The 17,181-nt window shown below is 36.9% G+C and overlaps 1 protein-coding gene across 1 annotated transcript; it reads left to right on the top strand.

The window, feature by feature from the left end:
• The first annotated feature begins 1,775 nt into the window (after positions 1–1,775).
• On the top strand, positions 1,776–3,775 carry LOC136061909 (uncharacterized). Its single transcript, XM_065760342.1, has 4 exons — positions 1,776–2,261; positions 2,810–2,897; positions 3,033–3,214; positions 3,428–3,775. The coding sequence occupies exons 1-4, from the start codon at positions 1,776–1,778 to the stop codon at positions 3,758–3,760; spliced, it is 1,089 nt and encodes a 362-aa protein (XP_065616414.1). The 3' UTR covers positions 3,761–3,775.
• The last annotated feature ends 13,406 nt before the right edge of the window (positions 3,776–17,181 follow it).

Raw genomic sequence — 17,181 nt, 5'->3', positions numbered from 1 at the left:
ATTTTGTTGCAATAACCTTAAATATTTTAATCAGTGGCATCCACGTTCATGTTAGGGTGTTCCCAAGAACACCCTGACCTGAAAAAAAAAATTATATATAATAATTAAAAAAATTATTTGTTTAGCCTCTAAAAAAAAATTACGAATACCCTCAATTAAAATTAGGAACACCCTCAAATAAAAATAAATTTATTTGTTCTACTTTCAAGCAAAAAAAAAAAAAAGCAAAAACAAAAAAAAAAGCCCAAAAAAAATTTGAACTAAAATCTTAAAAAAAAAATTGTAACAGGCAAGCCCACCAGAAAAAAAGCCCAATATACTGAAAATAGAAACCACAATTCTATAAAATAAAAATAATAATAATAATAATTAAAAAAAAAACTGATCGATACAAGACTAATTGGTGCAAGCCTAGCAAAGAGCAAACCCACGGATTCTCAGCAAATATAATAATAATAAAATTTTTATAAACTTAATACATATGCCCATTACCCAATTCCTAACCTAATAAGAACCTCATGTCCTCACTTGAGTCACTTCTTAGCAGCAGCAACAACTCAGCATCAACAAGGAGCAATTCTCACAAAAAAAAAAAAAAAAAAAAACTCAGCAAGCAGCAACAGCAGCAACACTAAACACAGAGTAGCTTTGCGATGTCGAAGATTGACTTGGCCTAGATCGGAGATTGCAAGATCGGCAACGGCAAAAGTGAGATCGGAAATAAGAACCTCAGCCTTCAACGTGCCACGGCGGCTCCGCCCCTGACCTCAGGCAACATCAAGGTATTTCATCTATGCTCTCTCTCTCTCTCTCTCTCTCTCTCTCTCTCTCTCAATACTTTTTGACTTGTGTTGTGGGTCTTGTGACTTAGACTTATCTTTTGACAATATAAATTACTTAGCTTTTGTCTTTTTGTGTAAGTGTATGTAAATATAAAAATATGTAATTGTGTTGAAATTACTGATCGGCTCTTGTATCTTAGTGTGGGGTGGATGGGGCTGTGGCATTGAATTGGGGTAGTGGTTTCTGGTCTCTTAAAAGTAAGTGAATACACATTATAAAAGACCAAAAAAAAAACTATGTTAAGCAGTTTTGCAGTGGGTTGATATACATATATACACTCTTATTGTACTATTTTTTGTTGTTGTTTTTCATTATTTAATTACATATTTGTGTTTTAATATTCTAAAATAGTAATTGTTATGTAATAACTAAATAATTTGAGTGTCAAAAAAGAAAAACTAAATAATTTGTTTTATTTGAGGTTTACTTATTTGGATTAATAATTTGATGTTGTATAAGAAAATATAAATATATATCATTTTTAATTTTTTTTAGAAACCCCGAAACACCCTGAAATGGTACGTTGAAATAGATTAGTAGCGAAATATTATATTCCACTAAACAAACCGAAATAGGGTCTAAAACGGTATTCATAACATTGCTTTCAAACAAAAAGAAAAAGCTAAAAAAAAATTTGAACCAAAATCTAAAAAAGAAAAAATTGTAACAGAGAATTTGAAGAAAAAAAAAATTGTAACAGAGCAAGCTCACCCAGGAACACCCTGAGAAAAATTCCTTGAGTCACCACTGATTTTAATGACAATTTTGATGTAATAATATATTTGTTGTTGCAATAAACAATTTACTACTTCAAATATCTTGTTGCAATAGGCTATTATTTCACGAATTTTATTGCAATAAATTCATTATCACCTATTGCTTCTCACTCACAAATCTCTAAAAATATTTCTCTCTCTCTCTCTCTCAGAATTATGACCCCTTCTCAAAATTCTCTCATCACTCTCTTGAATTCTCTCTCTCTCACAAATCTCAAAAAAATTCCTTCAATTCTTGCTGTCATCATCTGCCAATCAGATTCCACCTTCCAAAATGTTGGCAAGCTCTATTCTGATGTATCTCATTCTCCTTCCCCAGATGTGGATTTTGATACTCCTTTTGATTTTTGTGATGAACCTCTTCTTGTTTCTAAGACGCATTTAATCTCCATTTCTGATGATGGAAAAATATGGAATTGGCTATTGACTGCTGAAGGGCCAGAAAATACTCAGAAGGATGATACAAACTTGGGCTTGGTTGCTGATGTCAGTGAAGTGCCAGTTCCAGGGACCAATGCTAATACTGTAATTTCTTCTAGTAGTGGATCTTTCACGGAAGCAGGTAAGCAACCGGAACATATGGATGGTGGCAGAAGCTGCCCATCAAACTCTACCTCCAGCCTGGCAGATATGTCCTTTAAGGTTTGTTTATAAGTATTTTTCTCTTAGTTTTGTTTTGTTTTGTTTTTTTAATATTTGTCAATGCTCTCTTGTTGGCTGAAAGCAGTAACATTATGACATGAAAAAAGGGAACCCCAAATTGTTTATTATAAGCTCTCACTCACTCTCTCTCTCTCTCATACACCCACAGAATTCTCTCTTCTTCTTTTTTTTTTTGATAAATATACACCCACAGAATTTTCAAGCTCTTTTTATCAAAATTGGTTTCTTTTGGAAAGAAAGTGAAGAGGTTTGGAAAGTTGCATGGCCAATTTATCATGGAAGGTTTCATGTAATGCATGAAAACATGTTGGAACTTCTTTGAACTGGATGCATAATTTCTACCAAGTCCATTAGAATTCAATGAACGGTTTACTGATTGGGTTTGGTCATCTCTAGTCATATATCCAAATTTACTTAAATGGAGTTTATGAATTCAATGAATGGTTTTCTGATCGGTTTGGTTTATTTCTATTAGCAACTTTCTTTAGGTTCTCCATCTATACTCACAATCCATATCACTCATGCAGATTAGCTTGGTTGGACAGCTTCAGCTTCTTTCTTCAACGGTGACCATTCTGGCTGTACCATCCCCTTCTTTGACTGCTACTTTGGCCCGTTAGTTTCCTTGTGTCACTAATTTACTATATTTGTCACGTTTCGAATTGTATTAAGAATATTTGTAGTTAGCTACATTTGAGAAAAAAAAGGATATTATGGTTTCTAAAGCTAATTAAGATGACTTTATTGAAGGTGGGGGAAACATTCCTGCTGTTGCTGTTCCACTGGTTGCTTTAGGAACTCAAAGCGGGACAGTAGATATTGTTGATGTTTCTGCAAACGCCATTGCTGCAAGTTTTTCTGTACACAATGGAATGGTTAGAGGATTACGGTGGCTTGGAAATTCTAGGCTGGTCTCATTTTCTTACAGTCAGGTATGATTTAGGATATTATTATTTTTAAATAAATGTCATTCATTTCACCCCTCTCTCGGGACTGCATATTTCTCTTTCTATTCCTTTTTTTTTTTTTTTTTTCCTTTGTTTTTGATTTTTGAATTGGCATCTTTTCTGTACCTTTCCTTCAAACATTTCCATGTCCATTATTATACTTTATGCTTACGTGTACTGGCACATCTGTTGATCCAGGCGAATGAAAAATCTGGAGGCTACATCAATAGGCTTGTTGTGACCTGTGTTCGAAGTGGCCTTAATAAAATGTTTCGGGTTTTACAAAAACCAGAACGTGCACCCATAAGAGCTTTAAGAGCTTCTTCATCTGGAAGGTTTGACTTTCAATTAAGGATTCTCATCTTTAAATTTGTGCATATCAATTTAACATCTTCTATTTTATATCTTGTGATTTTTCATTTGTCTCTTTATCCATACCAAAGAGAATATATTCTTAGCTTGTCATTGGTAACTTACAGGAATAAAAGCAGACCTAATTATGTTGTCTTGAATATGATAACCTTTTATTAAAAAAAAAAATGATAAACTGAAATAAATTAAAATGTAGCATGGAACTGTGCTTATTATCATGCATTTGGATTTCTTTATGGTGTCTTATTATTCTTATTTTTTATATTTTGGGTTCTTACACTGTTCAATGTGTAAAACTTGGAAAAAAGTGATGGAGCCATCATTTTTGTATTGCAATGAAATATATTTATGTTTAGTGGGGAAATATAAATCTTGATATACCCATATTTACTTTGTGACTAGAGGTCTTTAAATGGTTCATGAAACAGTTAGCATAGTGTTTGGCATTTTCACATAGGTTCATGAACAAGATGGAAACTCTTTTCCTTAATAGAAAAAGACTCTGGTTCAGAGTTATGACCTGAGAAGTTTTTAGAGATTGAGTCAGGAGGTTGAAAGTCTTATGCTTGTTACACAGATAGCCAACAATTATATCCCAGCTTAGCTTGTTTAATGAGCTGTAACTGTTTTCAAATTATGGTTTGAGTAGGTAGATAGAATACAATTAGGGATAACTGAGCAAGGAAGACCCAATTCTCTCTTTTTGGTGCAATATATTTCAGATTGGAGTGATGAGAAATGTTGGAAACTTTTTTGGCAAGAATGATTATTTTCTTTCAGACCAGCAGTTGGTAGGCCGTTTTTATTTAGGAAGGACTTATAATCTTACATTAANTTCCATTCTATCATAGTGAATCTGTTTACCTTGAGGATAACTAAGTTAAATCCTCCCCAGATGTTTACCTTGAAACTGTTGATTTCATTGGTTTTTCTAGGTAATTATATCATTGTCTTATTTATTTTTCCGCACTGCATGATATGATTTATTGTTATTTAACCTAGATCTGAATAATAAACATAAGTGTTAGTTTGGTTAATTAATTAAGTTAAACAATTTGAGTGTTCAGGAACCTAAACAAACAAACAAACATTTTCTTTTTTCTGTAAGTAATGAATATTTCTTGACTAAATTCTAATGTAAAATGATTCTTGATAGATCTTTGGAAATCAGTAGGCTGAAAACCTCTGGGCGTTAGCGATCTTGAAGGCTGAGTCCTGGAAAATAAAAAAAAAAATAGGAGAAGACCGATGGAGGCCGGCCCAGAATCCTCTGATGGTAAAGTCAGTAGTTATTACAAGCCAAAAGGAAGTATTTCTAAAGTTCTTTTTGTGGAAAATGTTTCTCATACCTTACTTCTTCATTTGGGAATGCTTATATAGTATTCGTGGAACGGTTACTCGTTTAACAACCGTTCTTGTTATTGAGGAATCTAGAAAATTCAGAGATAACTTCAATAACTGTCATGGAAGTTACCTCATTGGGACTTGTGCTCTATAACGGTTAATGGAGGGTTTGGTTCGTAACGACGCAACCCATCATTTACGTTTGGTGGAACTTAAATCATCAAAAGCCCAGGGCCCAATGACCTCGTCTGTCCATCACTAAAGACAGACAAGGTTTGCTTTAGGACGAGCATAGGTGGGACGAGTATAAGAGTTTCCCTCATCTCATTCTTTACATTTTGTCATGGACGGCCCATATGGACGAGATAAAACTTAGCGCATTTTCTTTACACTATCAGTTGCCCCCTTGTCCATGGGTCATCCAAGGACATACAGTCTAACATCATTCCTTGGATGGACGAGCTTATCTTCATAATCAAATGTGCCACGTGTCATAGTTTCACTAGTGGCTAGTCACGTCGATTAATTTTTTCGAGACGTTTGCCACGTGGCATTTTTTGGTTGGTTGTGTTGTTTTCGATGTTTAAGACCACACCCTATAAATAGTAGAATCCCTCTGATACCCTTTACATTTTTGAATTTTTCCTCCCTGACACTCCTCGTCTAGAGCCACGTCTAGAAGTTTCTGCGTCTTTAGTCTTCTTCCGTCTAGAGCCAGGTATTCTCTTCCTTCTTATCTTTAGGTTTTCCTTAAAAGTATTCCTTAGAATGTTTGAAAATATCATTTCCTCGTCTAGTAATAGCTTAGATCATGCCATAGACAAGTATCATGACACCACTAGCTACAGTGGAGCTAGCAGCAGTACTGATAGTAGCAGGGGGAATACTATGGACAAGGAATTTATTTCCGGCGTCCCTGGATTTCCTATAGATGTTGTTCAGGAACGACTTAGGGAGAGGGCAGCCTCTGGGTTTTAGGCTGGCACCTCGACGAGTGTTCTTCCATCCAGTCCTTTGGACGAGGAAGAAACTGTTTATAGTTATGCAGTTGGTGTCAATTCAAAAATCGACGAACAAAGACTTAATAATCTTAGGAAGTGGTACCAAATTCCAAATAAGCTTAACCCCAGGTTGGCCGTTTGTGGAGAGTGGTGCTGCAATCCTCGTTTTGGAATAGGCCTCTATGAAGCCTATTTTTTAGGTGGGCTAAGATTACTGTTAAATGCTTTTGCTAGGGAGCTACTTACCAGATTAGGTTTGACAGTGTGTCAATTCAACCCTAACGCATGGAGATTAATTATCTCCATGCAAATTTTGTGGAGGGAAGTATTTGGAGAATACCATCCTATTACTGTGAACGAGTTCCTCTTCTGCTATAAACCTTCGGAAATTAGTCAATATTTAGATTTTTACCAATTTACAGCTAGGCTAATAAAGTCTTTAACTTCGTCTAACAAAAACTGGAAGACGGAGTTTATCTTCATCTCTAGTTTCTGGGCTGGAAATCCTGTGGACGTGGGTAGGGATCCTTTTGCCCCCTATGCTAGGGACTTAGGAAACCTTCGTCCTAAAGGTATGCCCTTATCCTTTCTCTTTTCTCTCTTTTTATTTTATTTTTTATTTTATTTTATGTGTTTAATCTTTACCTGTTGATTGTTTTATAGCTGCTGGGCATCCTTCTTTGAGCAAGTTTCATCGTGATCGCATCCACAGGGCTCGTCTTCACATTGATAGGGATTTTCACCCCTTGGTCAACCTTAGGAGCCTTGCTAAGTGGAGACTTGGTCCTGAACCCTCCGACTAGGCTATTGCACACGAGGTCACAATCCATAAACGTAAGTTTATACTTGATACTTATCTTCTCTTTTTCTTTCTTCCCTCTCCTTTTTTTTTATATTGATTTTAATTGCTTTTCAGGGATGGCAACCCTAAAAGAAAACAAAGGGAAAGAAGCTATGGATGAGGGGAGTCGTCCTGCTGCAGGTGAGAAAAGGAAAACTTTGTCAAAGAATCTAGACTTGGGAAATCTTCCCAATCGTCGAGGAAAGAAAGCAAAGCAGAGGTCATCCAAAGTAAGAGTCGTCCAGCCTAATCTTCCCACACCTTAGCCATCCCTCCAAATTTTTGACGTAGACTCGTCCACTCCAGCTAAAGTTACCCCATCTAAAACTCCTCCGTCCAAAACTATTGCACCAGCCTCGTCCCAGCCTTCCCAAAGAGTTCTCATGACTATTATTGAAAATGAAGATGTAGCTTGGGAACGTTTTGAGAAGGTAGTGCTTGATGAGGACATAGCTGTGTGTTATGACATGTCCTTGAAGGACTTTGAACATTCTAGTGTTCATGATCTCTCCAAGGTGTGTAATTTCATTTTTACTTCATCTTTATTATTGTAGGTTTTTCTCGTCTAACCATTGTTTCTGTCTTTCACTTTTGTAGGGAATATTAAAGTTCATAGCTGTGTCCAGGCAGGCTACGGAGTTGGACAAGATGAGGATCTTACTGGAGAAGAGGATCTAGGAGGTGAAGGACGAAAGTAAGAAGTGGGCAGAGGTGGCGTCCAAGGCTAAGGAAGAGACGAAGGTGCTTCAAGACTTGGTTGAGGAGTTGAGAACTGGTGCAACGGAGAAAGATACTCGTCTTGACCATTTACAAAAAAAGAATGACGAGTTGAGTACTCTTCTCTCCAAAGCTAAAAAATATGTTGTGACTGAATTTAAGGCGTCCAAGCAATATACTGATCTTCTAGACACCAATTATGCAGCAGGCTTTGAGGATTTCAGAATGGATGCTATGAAAAACTTCCCTGAAGTTAGCTCCATTAAGCTTAACTTGAATGTTGCTGCCACTAGCTCTCTCCTTCAAACCGGCTCTGAGGATGCCAATGTTGAGGATGATGCTTCAACTTTGCCCCCTCAAGACGATCCTAAAGATGACGCTCCCCTTGTTTAGAAAATATTTCAATGTTTTGTATTTTCCTCTTTTTTTTTTTTTTTTTATCTGGTCCACTGTTTAGCACCTTCTCATGTAATTCAAGTACATTTTTCTCATCCATGGTTTTAGGACGAGTTTTTAAACAAAAGTTTAATTTTACAAGGGTGTTTGGGCGTTGGTCATCCGCCCTTGAAACAATTAAATGAATGCTGTTATTTTTCTTTTATATATGCATGGACGAGACTTTTGATTTCCATATACAATACTTCATGCTTGACTCATCTGTATTTCATATATATACTTCTACCATTTTTATTGGAATTTCACCAAGTGTAATTCGTCTGTGAAATGGTAATTATCAGCATTACCCATCCTTAGACTTGGTTGATTTTCATGTTTAATGAGGATAAGACCCTACATTCTGCTCATCCACGGACTAGATTGTTTTAGTAGGTGCCTTAACAAGTTCAAAACATTCGTCTATGCATATCCTCGTCCATGGTCTGGATATGCATTATGCTTTACTTCGTCCATTATATGGACGAGTATGAATTGGGCTTACTGTGATTTGCTCAGGGCATAGGCTTTACCTCGTCCTTGGCTTTGGACAAGCATGCCTTGATTTTGCTTTACCCTTAGGAAAGCTTATTGACCTTACATCTCCATGTTCAGAGAATTTTCTCGTCTTGAGCTTTTTAGCCTTCTCGTTTGTTAGTTTAAACAGAAGTAGTATGGAAATTAGGAATTTACACAACATTATGTACATTCAACAAACATTGTTCACGGACGAGGCATATGCTAAGAAGCTAATGCCTACTATGAAAATAAATACAAACCATAACTTCGTCCATAATCACACCATAATAACAATAAAATAATATTAAAAACATCCAGACAAATAAATAGATGAACGAACTTTAGTCTTGTCCAGAACTATGCTCATTTAGGTTGACATCTTATTGGTAGTACCTCCTCAGGTGTTCAATATTCCAAGGATGTTCCAATTTTCTCCCGTCCAGGGCCTCCAAGTAGTAGGATCGTTGTCTTTTATAGTTGACAACTCTGTAGAGTCCTTCCCAGTTAGGTCCTAATTTCCTATGAGCTGGGTTCTTGGTTGCCAAAGAAACCCTTTTCAGGACGAGATCCCCTATGTTGAATTGCCTTGGCTTCACCATTGCATCATATCGCCTAGCCAAGAGGTTTTTTTACCTTACCGTCCTTTGTTCTGCGTCCGTCCTACCTCGTCTACCAGATCGAGGTTCAAGTGGAGCTGCTCCTCATCATCCTTGTCCTGATATGACATCACTCTATAGTTAGCCATGTGCACTTCCGCAGGTATGACTACTTCGCTTCCATATGCTAGCTTAAAATGTGTTTCCCCTGTAGGGGTTCTCATCGTCGTCCTGTACGCCCATAAGACACCAAGTAGCTCATCTGGTCATACTCCCTTTGCCCTCTCAAGCCGAGTCTTGTTGATTTTCAACAAGGATTGGTTTGCAACTTCGGCTTGACCATTCGCTTGAGGGTGGGCAGGGGAGGAATAATGATTTTGTATTCTAAAGTGTTCACAGATGTCCCTGAAAAAGGCATTGTCGAATTGACGCCCGTTGTCGGATACTAGTACTTTGGGCACCCCAAACCTGCATACTATGTTCTTTCAGACGAAGTTCTTTACATTCTGTTGTGTGATACTTACTAAGGGCTCTACTTCCACCCACTTGGTGAAATAGTCTATCCCACCACTAAAAATTTCATCTGTCTGGTTCCGAGTGGAAAAAGACACAGGATGTCTAGACCACATTGAGCAAAGGGCCACGGGGCCATCATCGGGGTGAGATACTCTAATAGTTGTCAGGGGACATTACTAAATCATTGGCATTGGTCACATACCTTGACATAAGCTTTTGCATCTGCTTGGACAGTTGGCCAATAGTACCCTACACGGACAACCTTGTGGATGAGTGATCTGGCTCCCGAATGATTTCCACAGGCTCTTTCATGAACTTCCCTTAACACATAGTTCACCTTATCCGGAGCCAGACACCTAAGATAAGGTTGAGAAAAACCTCTCTTGTACAGAACTTCGTCCATAAGAAGTAAGGACATACCTGGCTGCTCTAACCCTAAGTTTTCTGGCCTCATCCTTCCCTTCTGGAAGCCTTCCATCCTTCAAGTACGATACTGTTGGGGTCATCCAATTTTCTTCATTCTCTATTTGCTGCATTTCCAGGATATCTATACTTGGGACGTACTAAACTTCATCGAACTTGTCCATGGCTCCAGTCGTTGAGGCTTCCTTCGCTAAAGTATATGCTTCCACGTTCTCCTTCCTTGGGATTTGAACAAAGTTAGCTTCCTTGAATTTCTTCACAAGCCGTAACACTTTTTCTAAGTATTTTTTCATTCGTTCTTCCTTTACCTCATACGTCCCATTTATTTGGCTCATGACCAACTGAGAATCTCCCAGGACGAGTATTGACTTCGCTTCCACAAACTTAGCCAATTCCAACCCTTTAAGGAGGGTTTCATACTCAACTTCATTGTTGGTTGCTTGATATTGCAGATGGATCTTATGCTTCAACTTATCTCCTTCAAGGGATTGCAAAACCACTCTTATTCCTCATGCATGTTGTGTGGATGAACCATCCATATGAACGACTCATTTTTTACTATCTTCCATTCTTTCTACATCATCGCAGCTTGGTGTGAACTCCATAATAAAGTCTACCAAGGTCTGAGCCTTTATAGCATGCCTTGGTTGGTATCGGATGTCAAACTCACTGAGTTCAATAGCCCACTGGACCAATCATCCTGCAACTTCCAACTTGTTAATGGCTTTCTTGAGCGGATAGTCTGTCATAACATTGATTACATGGGCTTGGAAGTAGTGCCTCAGCTTCCTAAAAGCCCTGATGAGTGCAAAAGCTAGCTTTTCTATTAGCGAATATCGTCCTTCCGCTCCCCTTAATGCTCTGCTAGTATAGTATACTGGCTTTTGTACTTTTCCTTCCTCTCTTATTAATGCTGAGCTCACGGCGTGCAGGGTCACTGCCAGGTATAAAAACAATTCTTCTCCCATCACGGACGGACTCAGCAACGGAGCCATAACGAGGTACGTCTTCAAGTCTTGAAATGCTCTTTGGCACTCGCCCATCCACTCAAATGCTTTCTCTAAAACCTTAAAAAATGGTAAACACTTATCAGTAACTTTAGAAACAAACCTGTTGAGAGCAGCAACTCGCCCAGTAAGAGACTAGACTTCTTTGATATTCTACGAAGGCTTCATATCTAGAATTGCTTTAATCTTTTCCAGGTTTGCCTCGATCCGTCTATATGAACCATGAATCCAAGAAATTTTCCTGATGCCACTCCAAAAGCGCACTTGCTGGGATTCAACTTCATACTATACCGCCTTAGTGTATTAAATGTCTCTTGCAGGTCGTTCAGATGTTTTCCCTTATCCAGGCTTTTCACCAACATGTCATCCACATAAACTTCTACGTTTCGTCCAATCTAAAGACAGATCATGTGGTTGACCAGTCAAAGGGCATTACTTCATAACAGAACAAGTCTTGACTAGTAACAAAGGATGTCTTCTCCTGATCAGCCTCGTCCATCCTTATTTGGTTGTATCCTGAGAAAGCATCCATAAAACTAAGTAATTTGTAGCATGCGACAGAATCCACCAGTTGATCAATGCATGGTAATGGATAGCTGTCCTTGGGGCAAGTCTTGTTTAGATCAATAAACTCTACACATCCTCCACTTGTCGTTCGCCTTTTTGACCATTACTACACTAGCCAACCACTCTGGATAGTACACTTCTTGTATAAATTTCGCCACCATCAACTTCTGAACTTCATCTTTAATAGCATTATCTCTCTCAGGGGCAAACACCCTTTTCTTTTGTCGCACTGACTTAGAGGAAGGACATATATTTAGATGGTGGGTGATGACACCAGGCTCTATACTCGGCATATCTTCATGACTCCAAGCAAATACATCAGTGTTTTTCTTCAAAAATTGGATTAGGTCCTTCTTAATCTTTTCTTCTAGATTTGTCCCAATCCTAGTACACCTCTCAAGGTTGTTTTCATCTAAGGAAATATCTTCTAACACTTCGATGGGTTCAGCCACAATTCTCCTTTCTTCGATGCTCATCGTCTGCACTTGCTCGTCCGTGGCAAGCATGGCCAAATAACACTCCCTTGCTGCCAGTTGGTCTCCTTGCACTTGTCCTACCCCATGCTCCGTAGGGAACTTGACTGACAGGTGGTAAGTGGATGTGACTGCCTTCCAAATATTTAGAGTTGGTCTTCCAATTATGGCATTGTAAGAGGACAAGCAATCTACCACTAAGAAATTTACATCTTTGGTTACCTGCTGTGGATATGCCCCTACCACTACTAGTAACATAACAATGCCTACAGGCTGTACCTTTATTCCTCCAAAACCCACTAGAGGCGAGTGTACTGGACGGAGCTAGTCTCGTCCAACCCTCATTTGCTAAAAAGCTGGATTATACAGAATGTCCACTGAGCTTACATTGTCTATCGTACTCTTCTGGTTGTGTAGTCAGCAATAACCAAGGTGATGAAAATAGCGTCATCATGAGGGTGGTGAATTCTCTTGGATCCTCGTCTGTAAAAGTGATTGCCTACTCGTCCGTGGTTCTTGCACTTGGGGATCGTCCAGAAAGTTGGACGCTTTGTACTACCTTCAAGTGTACCTTCTTGGACTTGGACGACTGGCCTGTTGAACTTCCCTCTATGATAACTTTGATTTCTCCGAGCATAATGTCGTGACGACTCTTCTACTTTACCCTTCAATTTCTCGTCCTTGTGGTCTCGTCCAAGAAAACTCCTCAACTTTCCGCTGCCTTATAAGATTCTCAATCTGCTGCTTTAGAACAAAACATTCGTCTGTATCATGCCTATGGTCTCTATGGAAGGTGACAATACTTATTCCTATTGCGCTTATTAAGATCTCCCTTCATTTTCTCCAGCCACTTCAAGGAGGATCATCCTTGATTTGCATAAGGACTTGTTCGAGCGGCATGTTCAATAGTGTATACTGTTGATTCCGCGCTGAAGGACCTGCCTTCTTATTGTCTCGGTCTTTTCTAACTTATGTTCGTCCCTTCTTCGGACGAGGACCTTGTTCAGGGTGGCGCTGAGTTTTTGCTTCCATTCTTTTCCTCTTCTTGGCAATGATTGCGACTTTTGCATTCATGAAGTTTTGGGCCAAATGGATGAGTTCAGCCATAGTCTGAGGCTCTTATTTGTAAAACTTGTTGATAAACAGGTCAGAATTGATCCCATTGTGGAAGGTTTGCTAACAATAGTTTGTCGTCCATCTCATCCACCGTCAAGGCTTCTCTATTGAAATGAGTAATGAAGGACCGCAAGCTCTCATTTTTTCCTTATTCTATGTTAACAGACTGGACGAGGAACGCTTGTGCCTTTGTCCTCCAATAAAATTATTAACAAATAACTTGCTCAACTCTTCAAAAGAACTTACCGAATTTGCAGGTATCTTGCTGAACCACACCTGCGCGGCCCTTTGAGGGTGGTAGGAAAAGCTCTACACATTATCTCATCTAGAACCCCTTGAAGGTGCATGGTAGTCTTGAAGGTAGCAATGTGGTCAAAAGGATCACGCGTCCCATCATATGAATCTAAAAAAGGCATCTTGAACTTTGGTGGCAAGGGATGACCATTGATGGAAGCTGTAAAGGGAGAATCAGTTCTGTGAACCAAGTCTTCTACGGATTTGTCCTTCTCATGTTCTCCCTCGTCCCATCTATAACTTTCCTCATCTGGTCCATCTCCCTCTCCAAGTATGGCTCTTTCTTGGTGTAGTGCCCCTTGATTGGCTCTCCAGCTCTGCATTTCTTCCATCTCACTTGGCTTTGTCCATTTCTTCTCTATAAGCCTCATGCCTTGCCTTCTGAGATTAATCTCTCTTCTCAATTCCTAGTTTTCGCGAGTTAACTCTGCCATGGCAGCGGCCATTGACTGCACGTGTTGGACAAAAGATAGTTGCACGACAGGTGCCGATTGATGGCCACGATGGGGGTTATTGGAAGCATCTCTACTCTCTGAGGGCCTAGACTAGTAGCCCTTGATCTTGTCCGAACCATTCCAACCCTTTGTCGGAGAAAGAAATCGCAGAACTCAACAAATGAAGTTCGAACGCGACAAATAATTTCTATTCCCATAAACGGCTGATAGATCTTTGGAAATCAGTAGGCTGAAAAACTCCAAGCATTAGTGATCTTGAAGGTTGAGTCCTGAAAAATTAAACAAAATCAGAGAAGACCGGTGAAGGCCGACCCAGGATCCTTCGATGGTAAAGTCAGTAGTTATTACAAGCCAAAAGGAAGTATTTCTAAAGTTCTTTTTGTGGAAAATGTTTCTCATACCTTACTTCTTCATTTGGGAATGCTTATATAGTATTCGTGGAATGATTACTCGTTTAACAACCGTTCCTGTTATTGAGGAATCTAGAAGATTCAGAGATAACTTCCATAAGTGTCATGGATGTTACCTCATTGGGACTTGTGCTCTATAACAGTTAATGGAGGGTTTGGTTCGTAATGACGTAACCCATCCTTTACGTTTGGTGGAACTTAAATCATCAAAAGCCCAGGGCCCAATGACCTCGTCCGTCCATCACTAAGGACAGACGAGGTTTGCTTTAGGATGAGTATAGGAGGGATGAGTATAAGAGGGACGAGCATAAGAGTTTCCCTCATCTCATTCTTTACATTTTGTCATGGACGGTCCATATGAACGAGATAAAGCTTAGCGCGTTTTCTTTACACTATCAATTCTTAAAAAAAAATCAAATGTAAAATTAAAAAAACCTTAGCAAAATTTGTAACATAATATTATTTAAATTTGAACTTATTTGGAATTCTAGCCTTCTTTTAAAATTGAGTTTTGAAAATATAATTACAAATATTGGAAATAAAAACACAATTTAAGAAAAAGACCAAATCTCCACATATCTTCAAAACAGTGTCAATTTAAATATTTATTATGAAAATAATATTATTTTACGAATTTAGCCCAAGAAACCTTAGTAGTAATAATTCCTCCTCAAAAAAAAAAAAAAAAAAAAAAAAAAAACCTTAGTAATAATAGAAAAACTAATAGTTTTCCAAGTTTTTTTTTTTTTTTTTTTGGAGAGAGTTTCAATATATGGGGTCTACTCCTGATAATAGCTCTTTTAGTATCAAACCAAGACACCAGCCGGTTTTTGGTGTAAACGGGGATTAAATTTCAAATTTCTTATTCAACCATCAATTTTCCTAGTTTTGGTGTTCGAGAAAGAACCTAACATTGATTTTAGATTTTAAAGGTCGAAATTACTTATTAAATTAAGCACACCTGTCGTAGTCGTAGCGGTAGCAATACCAAATAATAATAATAATAATAATTGGCCTACTTCTCTAAATCCAAAATAAAAGTGAAAGGCGCTTGCTTTGTTTCTCTAATTTTTATATATCTATTTTTCTACATCTACCATATTATACTTTCTTAAAAGATAAAATATATAGTTCAATATACAAACATAATAACTATTAATAATTACTATAATTATCAAAATATTATATTAAAAGAAAATAAAAAGAGAAGGGAAAAAATCATATTATGTATTGCAAATGTTTAGGTTACCAACTAGTATTAATACATTTTCTAATTTATTCCTTACTCAAAATGGCAAAATAAATAAATAAAATAAAGTTATTGATCTTTTTTTTTTTATAGATACCTTTTTATGGGAGGAAACTTAGTCTCAAACTCAGGCTTATAAGGCATGAGTGGGAGACATCTCTCCCCGATGTGGAATTGAGTAAAACCTTGAGGATTAAGGCTCAACGCCATTTCCAAAAAGAACAATTCCTTCTTGGGGCCTGAGACTAAGTTTCCTCCCACAATAGTATTTCAAACTTTATTATGGAGCCTGCTTCATGATAATTACTTTTTATTCTCAAGTTAAGATACCAATTAATTTTTTGTGTAGATGAGAATTAAACCTCAAATCTCTTATTTCATGACAAGAAAAATTTTACTAGTTAAGTTAATTAAAATCCACAGCTTGTCTTTTAACTTATTTAAAAATTCAATACATCTTTTTCGCTAAACTTTAAAGTTTAAACTGTGGAGGAAAATTTTGGAAAACTCAAAATATTTTTATTTCAAAGACAATGCATTAAATGATGTTCATTTTTTATCAGGGAAAATGATGTTAGTTTAAAATTTTGATTTTTCTAAATATGATCAATAATAAAAGACAAAGGGAGTATATATTTATCTAGTCATTGAAATGAGTAATAATTAAAAAATAAAAAAGAGCTTCAGAAAAGTAATTTAAGTTAAATTACTAGTAAATTAGACTGTAATAGAGGATAGGGAGGAGATTTTTAAGCCAGGGGCTGCTCCCTTGGACCATGAGACAATTAGTGGACTAGTGGAGGTCTTTTGTTTTTAATAAAACTAGTCGCTAACCCGTGCTATACATGAGAACCTACCTATTTGTGAGATAAACTAAAATAATTTTATAAAATCTTAAATCGATTAAGAAACTACACCATTGCAAGATTTGCTCTTGTATGACTTCAATTTGTGTTATAATTTGATGAAAAAGCCATTGATTGAACGTTCAATGGCTTACAAAAAATTTGTTTGTCAGACAGTTTCAGATACTACAAAAAAATAACTCAAAAATTCAGATATTAAAACTTTTAAAAGACCAAAAAATATTAAAGAATTAGATGATTCACTGCTTGAAAATTATTGAAACAAAATATATATATATATATATATATATGTATGTATGACTAAATAATGGAGAAATATAAGGGAAATATGAATTACATTCAAAAGAATAATCAATGACTATAACTATTGAAAGGAATCGAAAGATTCAGAGCCTACACACACACACACACACACACACAAAGATATGTAACCATCAAAAGAATAGCTCAGNTGTGTTACCATCAAAAGAATAATTCAGATGTTAAAACTTTTATAAGACTAAAAAATATTAAAGAATCATAAGATTTACTTCCTATAAATTTTTGAAAAAAAAATGTATATGATTACATAATAGAAAATAAAAATATATATATATATATATATATATATAACTGATTACCTTCAAAAGAATAATACATAGTATAGTCATTGAAATCTGTTAAACATGTTCAAATATTGCAAAAACTAACACAAATTCAGATGTTAAAACTTCAAAATCCAAAAAAGATATATAATTAAAGAATAAGTTATTAA

The sequence above is a fragment of the Quercus suber genome, unplaced genomic scaffold (assembly GCF_002906115.3).
Source record: "Quercus suber isolate HL8 unplaced genomic scaffold, Cork oak 2.0 scaffold_362, whole genome shotgun sequence".
Classification (NCBI taxonomy): Eukaryota; Viridiplantae; Streptophyta; class Magnoliopsida; order Fagales; family Fagaceae; genus Quercus; species Quercus suber.
This window is presented reverse-complemented; position numbering and strand designations above follow the sequence as displayed.

Excerpts from the sequence above, each read along its gene's own strand:
- LOC136061909 (XM_065760342.1), top strand. The coding sequence starts at position 1,776 with ATGACCCCTTCTCAAAATTCTCTCATCACTCTCTTGAATTCTCTCTCT. Across the intron at positions 2,898-3,032 it reads TTTGACTGCTACTTTGGCCC|GTGGGGGAAACATTCCTGCT; the intron begins GTTAGTTTCCTT and ends ACTTTATTGAAG. Across the intron at positions 3,215-3,427 it reads TCTCATTTTCTTACAGTCAG|GCGAATGAAAAATCTGGAGG; the intron begins GTATGATTTAGG and ends CTGTTGATCCAG.